The sequence below is a fragment of the Bos taurus genome, chromosome 6 (genome assembly GCF_002263795.3).
Source record: "Bos taurus isolate L1 Dominette 01449 registration number 42190680 breed Hereford chromosome 6, ARS-UCD2.0, whole genome shotgun sequence".
Taxonomy (NCBI): Eukaryota; Metazoa; Chordata; class Mammalia; order Artiodactyla; family Bovidae; genus Bos; species Bos taurus.
In genome coordinates this window covers 15838743-15852781 of record NC_037333.1, presented here as the reverse complement: position 1 = coordinate 15852781, position 14039 = coordinate 15838743, and the positions used below count along the sequence as shown (strand labels likewise).

General features: G+C 37.5%; 1 protein-coding gene across 2 annotated transcripts in view; it reads left to right on the top strand.

Moving 5' to 3' along the window:
- SEC24B (SEC24 homolog B, COPII coat complex component) overlaps positions 1-14039 on the top strand; it is an 81079-nt gene that overhangs the window by 53518 nt on the left and 13522 nt on the right. For both annotated transcript variants that reach the window (XM_003586179.6, XM_002688081.7), the window contains 5 exons: positions 4232-4413; positions 7986-8088; positions 9703-9829; positions 11213-11322; positions 12164-12276. In XM_003586179.6, coding sequence (XP_003586227.4) covers positions 4232-4413; positions 7986-8088; positions 9703-9829; positions 11213-11322; positions 12164-12276 — 635 coding nt within the window. The remainder of the gene's footprint in view (positions 1-4231; positions 4414-7985; positions 8089-9702; positions 9830-11212; positions 11323-12163; positions 12277-14039) is intronic.

Below are 14039 nucleotides of genomic sequence, written 5' to 3'. Positions count from 1 at the left end.
TTTCTTCTATGTGACAGCCCTACTCTAGGCACTGAGGCTACTTGAGGAAGCCAAGTGAACAAAACCGAGTTCCTTCTCTCAAGAAACTTGGTGGGAAGGCCGGACCAATAGGACAATAAGTAAATCCATACATTAACAAGCTGATTTCAAACAATTACAAATGCTGTGAAACAAGATGAATTGAAGAAATTGCAGGGCTTGGGTATATAAACAGGAAAGCCCTCACTGTAGAAGTTAAGTTTAGTTAATATTTGAATGACAGGAAAAGCCAGACAAGGATAAATATGAGGGTAGAGAATTTCAGGCTGCAGAAACATATATACAGAAACGTAAGGCAGAGGCCTGGAGAATCCCAGGGATGGGGAAGCCTGGTGGGCTCCCGTCTATGGGGTTGCACAGAGTCGGACACGACTGAAGTGACTTAGCAGCGAGGCAGAGGCAACTTTGACGTGTTTCAGAACTGAAGTCCCAGTGTGGCTCTAGCTCAGCTGGCAAAGGGAAGAATAATAGTAATGATATCACAGAGTTTGGGAAAGACCATAGTCAGAAACTTGAGTTTTACACCAGTGCAGAGGAAAGACATAGGAGATTTTATGGAATGGAATGAAATCTGGTTTATGTATTTAGAGAATCATTTGGCTACTAAGTGAAGAACGGATTAGGGATGGGAGTATTTGAAAATATAAAAATGGAAACAGGGAGACAGATGGAAGCTTTGCATTATCCCGGAAATAGATGATTCTGCTTTGTTCTAAGGTGGTATTGGCAGAGGGAGTAAAAAGTGGATGGATAAGGGATGTCTTTTGACTGATGTGGTGGGTGAGAGAAAGGAAGCATTAAGGATAACTCTTAGGTTTTTGGCAGGACAGCTGGATAGAGGGTAGTGTATTTATTTAGATGGAAGACAGAGGAATAGTTCTGGAAATGGGAATCAAGTTTTCCAGATTAATTTAAAATGCCCAGTAGACATCCAAGTGGAGATATCTAGCAGACGGTAGTTTTTGGTGCTCAGATATGAAGAAATAATGGACCAATTAATATTCCTAGCAAAAGTGTCTATGACTGCACTTCTCAGTATGCCAAGAATTATTTTTTTATAAGCAAAACTGTTTTACTATTTTCATAATTATTAGTTGTGTTTCCTTACTGAAATCCTTGTTCATATTCTTTCACCATTATTCTGTTCAGGTCCTTCTGGTTTGTAAAAGCTGTCTGTAATAAGTACATTAACCTTTTTTTGTCTAATTTATATTATAATTTTTTCCCCCAGCTTGACATTTGTTTTCAATTTTAATGTTTTTTTTAATACATTAGAGAAATGTTTATATAGTCATATTATAATTTTTTTTTTGTTTTTACCTTTGTATCCTTTAAAAGTCTTTCAATATCAAGATAGGAAAAATTCCCTCTGTATGTTTTTTTTTAGTTCTTTGGTGACTTTACTTTTGCATCTTTTAAGGTTTTATTTTGGTATATAAATATAAATCTCATTCTCTCCAAAATAGTTCTAATTTCACTGATATTAAATAATCTGTTCTTTCTTATTGATTAAATATTCTACCTTTATTTTATATCCTAAATTCTTAAATTTAAATTCTAAATTCTTATCCTAAACTTGGGTCTGTTTGGGGTTTTCTATTATACACTGTTACTAATTCATATAATCATTTTTCTCCCCTCCTTTACAGCTCTGATGTAAACTCAGTGAATCCCTTTTATTATGCAGGGCTTTTTTCCTTTTGCTTAGCTTCAGTTACTATCAACAATTTGCTCTACTTGTTTTACCTATCCTCAGCACACATGCACGCATGCACATGCACACACATGCACACGTACACACACACACACACACACACACACACACACACCCTTTTCTTGCAGAGGGTCTTAAAGCTAACCCTAGGCAGGGCAAAGTAGGGAGATGAAAAAGATAATTTCTTGCAAACTGTAATACCACTATTAGAGCCAACAAAATTAACAATAATTTCTAAATGTTGTTTAAAATTGAGTCAGCTTTCAGAGTTGCCTGGTAGTTTCCAGATTGCTATTCTGTAGTTGGTTTGTTCAAATCAAGACTCACTAATTGTATTAGCGTTATGTCTCTTAATTTTCTTGTTAACTCTAACACACAACTCTGCCCCTATTTTTTGTGCCTTTGATCTTTTGGAAAAAACTAAGTCTCTTGATCTATAGACTGTCCCACATTCTGAATTTGACTAATTGCTTCTTGTGGTATCATTTGACTTGTTCCTCTGTTTCATTTTCTGTGGACTAGAAATTAGATCCAATGGCTTGATTAAATTCAGTATATTACTTCATTTATTTATTTTGTAAGCCAAAATATATATTCTGATTCTGTGTACAACATAATAATACATGATTGTCTCACTTTAGTGGTGCTAAGATAGATTAGTGGGTTCCTTTGGTGACAGCCTTGTCCTTTCATTGTGAAGTTCCTCATTAAGCTTTCACTCATCTCTTGGTATCTGTTTGTCATCGATTCCAGATGACCATTACCTGTATCATTTATTCCCATATGGGTTGTAAAATAGTGATTTTCCTGACTTTATCATTCTGTACTGATTAGCTGGAATTCCTCAGTATGTTCACATAATGGAGTGTTTGATAACTGTACAAAAGAATGTGGAGAATCTCTGTATACAGATGTAGAGTTACTGCTAGCACTTTTTTTTAGGTGAAAAGGTCACATTTAGAGCAGTGTATATATTAGTTTATCTTGTATTATTAAGAAGAGACAATGGAAGGTAAGACCAAAAGCTAATAGTTAGCTTAGGGAGAGGGACCAAGAGTGAAACAAGATATTTCTGAATTATTGTACAGTTTTGACATTAAAACTATGTAAATTTTACTCAAAAAAGCATAAAATGAATGAAAGATAGAAAGCAATCCTTGAAAATTAAAATCAAAAAGAAGTGAACCAGTTTATCAAGTTGAATACATTCTGATATAGAAAAAAGTATTGTTTTAACAAATCTTAAAACTCAGTATTTTGTATGTTCTGAATAGAAAATAATCTAAGGACAAAAGAACTACAAAGAAATCTTTAAATAACCTTGCACTTATAATAATATTAGTGTTGTTGTATTGGAACTATCTTAGGATGTTGTAGGATAAAACAAATAAGTAAGGCTGTTATCAGAGCTTCCCAGGTGGCTCAGTGATAAAGAACCCACCTGCCGACACAGAAGACGGAGTTCGATCCCTGGGTTGGCAATCTCCCTTGGAGGAGGAAATGGCAACTCACTCCGGTATTCTTGCCTGGAATATTCCAGGACAGGAGCCTGGCAGGTGCAGAGTTGGACTTGACTGAGCACATATGCATAATGCTGTTACCATTAGAATACAAGATTTTCAGCAAAAGAGAAGAGCGATAAAGGCATAAAATCAAAAAAATTAAAATGCCATTACCTAAATTTGAATTGGAAATGTCAGTGTGAACTCATTATTTTTTTTTCTTCTATGATTTCTATCTCTATTGTAGAAGTCTGGAAGTAATAACAACACAATAACAATGTTATCTACATTATGGTCTCTAGATACCATCCCAATTTAAAAGGAACCAGGAATCTTTGTTGGATAAATGGCTAATTTCAGTTCTGAAGAAGTGATACAGAATGTCATGCCAGAAAACAAGGAAACTAACAGAGACAATGGGTTCATATCAAAAGGACACTGAAATCAGCTGCAGGGGCTGTCACTGACAGAAGACTGGGTAGTGTGGGCTTCAGAGGGAATAGTAACTACAGTTCATTAAGTCACACTGAGTTAATAAGAGCCATGACTTCATAATAATACTAAAAATATAAAAGGAAACAAAAACTAAGCAAGCAGAACTCATGGAACATCATTATCATTCCTATGGCAGCAACACATTCTGAAAATTGAAAAACTTTAAGCATTTATCCTGCCTTTCCAGTATGCAAGGTATTCAGAGAAACCAAATTCTTGATGTTGAAAAGCATTGTCGAAATATTGTTGTTAAGTTTAACCATTCACATAAGGTTTAAATTTTTTCAGTATTTTTGCTTTGAGTTTTTTAAAGAGTGCTTTAAACTGAGCTGCCCAATTAGGTTTTTCTACTTTACAAAGCTAGATTCAAATTTTATCTTTTTGCTTTCCTGTATGTTAATTTCCTACACATAGTATAATAAATTGTATTCTTGTTTGATACATTGTTCTTCTGTGTTGTTTCAAATTGCCCTTTCTGCAGTATCCTGGTATGAACCAGCTGTCCTCCAGTCTGGGAGGATTGAATCTTCAGAGTTCTTCACAGCCAGAAAGCTTGAGACCTGTCAACCTTACTCAGGAGAGGAATATTTTACCCATGACTCCTGTTTGGGCTCCTGTACCCAACTTGAATTTAGACCTCAAGAAATTAAACTGTAGCCCAGAGTAAGTATTTATAATCTTTAGTAAGTAAAAACCTTGTCAAAAACATTGCATGACTTTCAAACATAGTAAAAATATTATGGTATTAATTCCTTGATTGGAAGTTTTGTTAATGTGAACTCTTGTAATTTAGTTTGTGTAGAAATTCTAGATGTAAAATTTAGTTTAAGTCATCGGTTCCTGTCCTCTTTGTTGCTGTCGAGTCTCATTCCTTGTCTCATTCCCTATTATCTAATGCTAGGGAAAGTTTTTTCTGTTTTAGTGAAGGGTTTTAGAAACCCAAATCTAACCATATTTTTCTTAAATTTCTTTCTCCTCACTTTTTACCAGTAGTAACTTCTTTTAAAGTAATCTTCCTTTTAAATTAGGTGAAATCTTAATTTAATGCAATTTCAATCTCTGCTTGAAAAGGATACAGATTAGATAAGTAGTTTTATTTCTAAATTTTCTTTTCCCACTTAGTGTTGAATGAGAAGACCCTTGCCCCAATGTGTATTTATCCATTTATTTAGCCTGAATATTGATTTGGATTTTCTTTATTGAGTATTTCCTCACCTCACAGAGAAGTTTAGTTGGCAGCCTCCATCTGATGGCCACAAGCCAGTGGTGTATAAGCTCTGTTACTCACTTGCAGTGCCCCCCAAACCAAAAGTCCTCTGTTAGTGCCTGCTTTCTGTTTTTCTGTCTCCTAAGTCTAGAATGTTTCTCTCTACCCAGACATCGTCCTGCTTCTGGAATCTCTCCTCATAAACTCTGCTTCACAGACAACACTGTCTTCCTTGCATTAGAATAGTGTTCTTTAGAGGCAACACCGGAGAAGGCAGTGCACCCCACTCCAGTACTCTCGCCTGGAAAATCCCATGGACAGAGGAGCCTGATGGGCTGCAGTCCGTGAGGTCGCTAAGAGTTGGACATGACCGAGCGACTTCACTTTCAGTTTTCATTTTCATGCATTGGAGAACGAAATGGCAACCCACTCCAGTGTTCTTGCCTGGAGAATCCCAGGGATGGGGGAGCCTGGTGGGCTGCCGTCTATGGGGTCGCACAGAGTCGGACACGACTGAAGCGACTTAGCAGCAGCAGCAGCAGAGGCAACATATATATATGTATTTTTAAGGCAATAGTTTTCCAGCTTAAAAAATAAAAAAGCTATATGTATTTTTAAGGCCCTAGTTTTCTAGCTTAAAAAAAAAAAAAGCTAACAAGTTCCTCTCTTTTTAACCAAAGTCTTATATAGATTTCTAATAGAGGAAACAGAATATGGGGGTGCTTTGAGGGTTCCACCTCTTCCACCATCCCCTACACCAGCCCCCAATCAGTGCCTAAGGCAGTGCCAAGACCATTTCCTAAAAAACGTAAAACCATTGATTCCAGATTGAAAGGTAGCTGCCCAAACTATGTGTAAGTTGCTATCAGGTCAATAAGTATGTGAATTATGGCCCTGTACTATGAATGGTTAGGCACCCCCTCCAAGTAGGTAAATACAGTGTATGTTTACGTGTAAGAGATCACATAGATAGGGAATAGTTCTATGTTTCTACTCAATTATGTGTAAAATACATAAAATACCTTGTACCTAAATAGCAGAGTATTAGGCTTTAGAGCATCGGAGAAGGCAATGGCACCCCACTCCAGTACTCCTGCCTGGAAAATCCCATGGACGGAGGAGCCTAGTAGGCTGCAGCCCACGGGGTCGCTAAGAGTGGGACACGACTGGGCGACTTCACTTTCACTTTTCACTTTCATGCATTGGAGAAGGCAATGGCAACCCACTCCAGTGTTCTTGCCTGGAGAATCCCAGGGACGGGGGAGCCTGGTGGGCTGCCGTCTATGGGGTCACACAGAGTCGGACACGACTGAAGCGACTTAGCAGTAGCAGCAGCAGACTTTAGAGCATAGATTTAGAGTTTGACAGACCTAGATACTTATTGTGGTTCCACTGATAAGTATCCATGAAGCTGTGCCAATACTCTGTGTCTCAAGTCTGTGATGTCAACTGTATAACAGAAATAGTAATTGTGTCTGCATATTAAGATGAGTCATTCAGCATTTCAGTCAGTTCAGTTTGGTCACTCAGTCGTGTCCGACTCTTTGTGACCCCATGGACTGCAGCATGACAGGCTTTCCTGTCCATTACCAATTCCTGGAGCTTGCTCAAACTCATGTCCATCACGTGAGTGATGCCATCCAACCATCTCTCCCTCTGTCGTTCCTTCTCCTCCCGCCTTCAGTCTTTCCCAGCATCAGGGACTTTTCCAGGGAGTCAGTTCTTCGCATCAGGTGGCCAAAGTATTGAAGCTTCAGCTTCAGTCCTTCCAGTGAACACCCAGGACTGATCTCCTTTAGGATGGACTGGTTGGATCTCCTTGCAGTCCAAGGGACTCTACAAGAGTCTTCTCTAACACCACAGTTCAAAAGCATCAATTCTTCAGCACTCAGCTTTCTTTATAGTCCAACTCTCACATCCATACATGACCACTGGGACTGAATGCTTTCTAAATTAGGTGCCAGACACTGTTTCTAGGTGCTGGGAATGAAGCGGTAAACCAAAGTTCTCAGTCTCATGCAGCCTGTATCCTATTAGGGAAGACACACTGTGAATAATCAAACCAATGGGTATGCAACGTAATCTCAGAATAACTCTGAAGTAGAGAATAGAAAGGATTGAGGTTGATTATTTTTAATTGAGGAGTCAGGATAGGTTTTCCCAAGGAGTTAACATTTGAATAGAGATCTGAATGAAATGAGAGATCAAAATGTGACTCTGGAAAGAGGGCGCCAAGCTGCATGAACAGCAAATGCAGTGGTCCTGAAGCAGAAACCAGCTTGGTGTGTTCGGGGAACTCACCAGTGTGGAGTCAACCCATATCTGGATTATTTCAACATACTGTCAACCACTCTTCTTAAAATTCCTGTCACCATTTCCAGCACCTCTGCTTTGTATCTCTGGTTGCTCCTTTATTGATTCTGTGTCTGCTGATCTCAAGTTGTGAGCACTAGTCTGTGAGAGGAATAGTGCTAGGGTGACACAGTGAACAAAAGGTTGCTGATAGAGAAGATAAAGTGCACAGCTAAAGCAGGTCAGACTACCTGATGCCATAGAGGCATAAGTAGACCTCAGAGCACAGAGGAAGACGTCTTTCCTTCTGACTTGTGATCAGGGTGAGGGTGGTTTCACAGGAAGCTAGAACTCTGATGAGTCTTAGAAAAAGGAGGCGTTCAACAGGTGAAGGACGCACAGTAGAGCAGGAGCCGCATCCTTAAGATGCAAAGGTACCTTTTCACTCATGTTTTCTGCCCCCTGCTGTTCACGCCCTGACGGTCATACTAGAGTTACTGTGTTTTCCTGAGTGTGTTATACTTTTTCACCATGAAAATGTTGAGTCCTTAATTTGGATCTTTTGACATATAAATTACATATATACCTGTTAAGTCATCAGGACCCTCATAGTTCTGTAGTATGTCCAGTGATTTTCACGTATCCTCTTGACTGTCTAGCTGTCTGCAAGTATCCACATCAGTATTAGTATTTTTCCTGATAGCTAACATAGTCCCTGTTGTTTCTGTCTTTACAGTTCATTTCGGTGTACTTTAACAAATATTCCACAGACACAGGCGTTACTGAATAAAGCTAAGCTTCCTTTAGGATTGTTGTTACATCCCTTCAGAGACCTAACGGTAAAGTAACATATTTTAAGGTATTTGTGGGTGTTGACCTCTGTACTTAATGTGCAAGATGTTTGGATTGTATATTTTCTTAGAATTTTTATTTTGTTTTATTGAAGGTAGAATTAATTATTTCAGTTTCGATACAACAAACGTTTTCTGTCACCTGCTGATAGGAGCAAAAACGTAGAGGCAGATAATTGCGGTGCAGGATGACTAATACCTGTAACTAATCAGCATCTGTGACGTAGTTCAGTAACGAGCACAGTACTGGAGGGGTTTCCTCTGGGCACAGTAGCAGGTGTTTTCTACAACAGTGAGATCTGAGCTGGGTTTGGAAAGAGTAGTAGTTTTAGTGGTACTGTGGAATGGCCATAGGTGACAAACTTCAGCAGTTATTTTTAAACATAAAGGAAACACCACCAGCGGTGCACAGTTAGGGAGGAAAACCATACAGTTGTTCCCAACTGTATTAATCAAGTAACCTTTGTAATAATAAAGTCTAAATTCTTAAAGCCTATTGAATTAAAATGTTGTTTTTTAAAGTTTCCATAGTCTATTTGATATAATACCTAGCATGCTGGATTTTTATACATATTCTGGTATTTCATGCAAGCATATTGTATTTAAACTAAAATTCCTAAACTTCAGAAAAAACATTTAATCAGATACATTTTATTTATACTTTATAAGTTGTGTTTCGCCCTCATACTTCTTTATAACTACGGTTTTTTTACCCTCTATTGCTAATGAGTTTCTTGTGCTCTCATTCAACCAAAAAATATTTTTTGATTACCTGTCACGCTGAGTGCTGAGGATACAAAGGTCATTAAGCTTCTTTGTGGAGTTTTCTTTCCTCAAGTGAATAGAAAATAAAATAATTATAATATATGATAAGTACCTTCATTATATTCATTCAGTAAGTACTATTTGACCAGCTGTAATAAAATTGCAGCCTTTATTTCTAAACCAACATAGGTAATTTCCCAGATTCTGGAAGTGTATACGCTAAATTGGCAGCAGTGACTTCCTTGGGAATGTAGAATTCTGGGTAATTTTTAATTTTCTCATTTTCAGTTAAATATATTTCCTGATGTTTTCACAAATAACATGTAGTTACTTATGTATAAAGTTCCTGTCCCACACTAAGCCTTGAGAGATGTACTGTCTTTAAGGCACATTGTCCTTGGTTTCTGCTGACCCGTGGCCCCCATCCAGGCTGTATGGCTGCCTAACGAGCAGGGCCTTGGAGTCTGGTACCAGGTGCGGTCAGGCGGCAAAGACAGACATTTTATACACTACGAGTTTCTCACACTTGCTTCTTATCAGTTTAGCTGATAAGCTGAGGTTATTATATTATCTTGGCCAACCAGACTTGCTTCTCTGCCAGTAACTTTCATTACATTTGATTTGGCTTTATTTTACTGTTATTTTACAGTTTGTGTTAGAAGAGGGAGAAACTTGATAGCTGCTTATGTTGCTCAGTGCACCACTGGAATTTATTAAAATACTTCAGTTTCAAAACACAAATGTGTTTTCTGTTCTGCATAGGGAGCAGAGCAGTATGTGGTCCATTTTTCCTCTGGGGTGTTTTTTCTGCTACAACATCTTTATTCTTTTTCCTAGCAATTGCCAGTGATAACATCCAATACCATTGTGAGGTGCCGATCTTGTCGAACATATATCAACCCTTTTGTATCCTTCATTGATCAACGTAGATGGAAATGCAATTTGTGCTATAGAGTTAATGATGGTGAGTTTCATATTCTTTTTAATATTTGTTTCATTTATTTGTCTGTTCCAGGTCTTAGTTGAGGATGTATAGTTGTGGCATGTGGAATCTTTAGTTAACAGCAGGTGAGCTCTAGATCTCAGACTAGGGATCAAAGCTGGGCCACCTACATTGGGAGCAGAGTCTTAGCCATTGGACTATCAGGGAAGTCCCTCAGATTCTTAAAATAACGTCTTATATTATTTTAGACATTTTGACATTGTTGCTATTATCTGGTGTCTCCTCACTGTTTATAAACTTTCATGACACTTTTAATGAATAGAATGCAGGCTAGGGACACTTCATTTTTGGCTGGCCAAGGGGATAATGCGGACTGCGACAGGGAGGGGAGAAGGTAAAAAGAATTCATAGATTATTTTTGAAGAAGTGAAGTGCAGCAGTGCAGCTCCGATAGATGAGAGCATGCGCACTAATCATGCTTGACCCTGACAAGTTTAGGTTGTCTTCTTTCTGTACATGTGGTCCATTCAGCTCAGTGTAGATCTCTGCTGGTGTGTGTGGACACACGTGTGCATGTGCATCTGCTGTCCCCTTCAGGGACATGTCTTAGATCCTCTTACGATGATTGCTTTCAAATCTGTGTTTCTGATTTCTTTGCCATGTCATGTGACATAATAAATAGGACATAAGCCTAAGAAGAAAGGCTACTTGTGTCCTGGTTTTCTCATCTAATTTCAGAAGATAAGTTTTCTTGTCCTCCTGATTTGTTTTTTTAAAGAAGGTTTAGGGGATTAGTTTTTACCATTCAGTTCAGTTCAGTTCAGTCACTCAGTCGTGTCCAGCTGTTTGCGACCCCATGAATTGCAGCACACCAGGCCTCCCTGTCCATCACCAACTCCTGGAGTTCACTCAGACTCACGTCCATTGAGTCGGTGATGCCACCCAACCACGTCTGTCATCCCCTTCTCCTCCTGCCCCCAATCCCTCCCAGCATCAGAGTCTTTTCCAATGAGTCAACTCTTCGCATGAGGTGGCCAAAGTACTGGAGTTTCAGCTTTAGCATCATTCCTTCCAAAGACATCCCAGGGCTGATCTCCTTCAGAATGGACTGGTTGGATCTCCTTGTAGTCCAAGGGACTCTCAAGAGTCTTCTCCAACACCACAGTTCAAAAGCATCAATTCTTCGGCGCTCAGCTTTCTTCACAGTCCAACTCTCACATCCATACATGACCACAGGAAAAACCATAGCCTTAACTAGACGGACCTTTGTTGGCAACCATTAGATCTTCACAAAGCTTTTATAAACTTCATAAATATTAATGATAGAGGTGTTTATTTCTAGGCATATATATGTGTTTAGAAATTGTGCTACTAACTTTGTACTGGATTCCTAATCTTTTCTAGTTCCTGAAGAATTTATGTATAATCCCCTTACCCGATCCTATGGAGAGCCTCATAAACGGCCAGAAGTTCAGAATTCAACAGTGGAGTTCATTGCTTCTTCAGATTATATGGTAACTATTCAGTGTTAAAATTAGTCCTGCAGTGCAGTTGTATTGGTCATTTGGTAGTTTACTCTTAAGTGAATTCTTGTCTAAATTTTTAAATTGTCCATTGTATAATTTTTTTGAAATAGTGCTGAAACCTTGTACTTAACAAATAGATAACTCTTTGTATCTTTGTAAAGATTGCTTGATCTCCTAAAAGAACGCAGTTACATCACTAAGAAATGTTTCCTAATAAATGTTTCCTAATAAATATGTTTCCTACTTATCTACAATTTGTTGCCATTTTGATTTCATTACTTGCTTGTAATGAATATAAATATTCTTTTTACCATTTAGTATTTAAGATCCTTCAACAGAAAAACTCGTGTTTTTGTCAAAAATTGCTTTTAAGAACTTGCTTTACACCTAGCACTTAACCCTTGGGATTCAACTGCCATCAGGTGACCCAATGGTACTAATGATTGTCAGGTTTAAAAATATAAATGTTTAAAGTAAAATATTTTTAGGAGTAGGGAGAGGGTTTAAAGGTTAATATTTAATAATAAATATGTTTAATTTTCCTTGGAAAGATATCTCAGCTATTACTCTATCAGGAAGACATTTAGCCCATCTGCTTAACCATTACTGTGTAATTACTGCCAAATCATGTTTAATCCATGAACAAATTTAAAAGAAAAAAATCAAAGGAATGCCATTTTCATTACCTAAGATCTTATAAAACATTGATCCTATTTGTGTAGATACATATATATATATATTACAATCAGTAAATATCCAGTACTAGTTGTGATATAAAAAGAATGACTTATACCTACTAAATATGTTACATTATTTCTATTCCTTTCAGCTCCGTCCACCTCAACCTGCAGTTTACTTGTTTGTTTTAGATGTGTCTCATAATGCAGTAGAAGCTGGATATTTGACAATTTTGTGCCAGTCACTGTTAGAAAATCTAGACAAGTAAGAATTTTTTTTACTCATTGTGTGTGTGTGTGTGTGTGTGTGTGTGTATAAATGTATAAAATGTGAAGTGTGTTTATTAGCAGTTTATGGGGTTGGCTTTTATTAAGTTTGATTTCATTTATCACTAATAGAGTACATCCTATCTACTTTAGAATAAAGATCTACGTATATTATTTGGATTTCTAACTTTGTATCTGAATCTTAAAACCATAATAGTTTTAATACTTAGGAATTTAGATTTTATCTCTAACTATCCCCCTGACTTAGCAAGTCTGTGCACGTAGATCCAGAAAACTCAACCTAGCCAGGGTATCAAGGATCTGGATGAGAGAAATCGAGCTGTAATTTATGCCTGAGCAAGAAGTTTTTCATAAGATAGTTTCAGATGTGCTAATGAGAAAATGAGCCAGATAAAGGGAAAGAGGGAATTGATAGTGTGCTGAATATTTTAAGAAGCCAGAAACTGAACTGGCATATTAGTAAGAAGCTTTATGGTGAAAGGGGAAACAAAGTATAGGATAAGGTGATTAAACTTATTAGTCTATCTACCAGTATTAGTCACGAAGGAGACCCTTAACTAACTTAAAAAGTGGATGTTCCAGGTCTCTGGGAAACAAAGTTGTTTGTACATCTCTTTTTCTACTCCAACACCCATGAGAAGTATGACTTCAGGTTGTTTGTAATAGTAGCTTCCTACTGCAGGGGTTCTGGACTTGTGTAGAGGTGTAGGGGTGAATATATATTGAATATATATATATATTCTGTATATAGTATATATATTGAATATATTATATATATTGTGTATATATAATATATGTATTCAATATATATTGAAATATATTTCAGTATTCAAAATACATGAATATTTTGTCAGAAGTACTTGGTAATTCCAAAAGGTTCTTGTCTCCCCTTTTCCGTTTGCGTTTGAGAGTCCTTCTTCTGTTGAGTGCTAGCTCTAGTCGCTATAATTGCATATCACTGATCTTGGCCTGTGAATAAACTGGTAACATTGAAACATTCAAGATTAAAAACATCCAGAGATATTAAATGATTTGCTTTAAGTTTCTGTTAGTAACTTAGTGATTTCATATTTTTGTCCTTGATTGAAGCATTTGCCCTTTTTAAGTCACAAGTGCTTAATTCAGACATGACTTTAGCAGTGAGTAGCAAAGGAAGACGCTCTGCAAAGAAATAGCTGTTAAGACTGAAGAGTTAGCTTGCTGGGAAGGTATTTGATGATATAGCACTAGAAATAGGAGCCAGTGCAATGCAAGAGACCAGGGCTCAATCCCCAGGTCGGGAAGATCCCCTGGAGAAGGAAGTGGCAGCCTACTCCAGTATTCTTGCCTGGAGAATTCTATGGACAGAGGAGCCTGGTGAACTACATACAGTCCATGGAGTTGCAAACGGTCAGACACGACTGAGACAAACACATTCACTTTTTACTTTCAGCAGAGATAAGTGATTATTTGCAAATTAAATGGTCTATGGAAAGCCAAAAAGATAATATTGGGAATGAAAAACAGTTTTTAAAATGTATATGTTTGATTAAAGTGGAAATTAAAAGTATCAGAAAAGTAAAAAAGTAAAGGTGATAGGCTAGCAATAAGATATTATCATGCTTCTGGAAAGGGCTGTGTATGTAACTTTGAGAAAGGAAATTTGATGCTGGAGCGGTTCTAGCTCAGCTTTGTATTTTGGCCTAGAGGTACGTAGTCTCCATTGCGACTGATAACAAATGACTCTAATAATCAGTGACC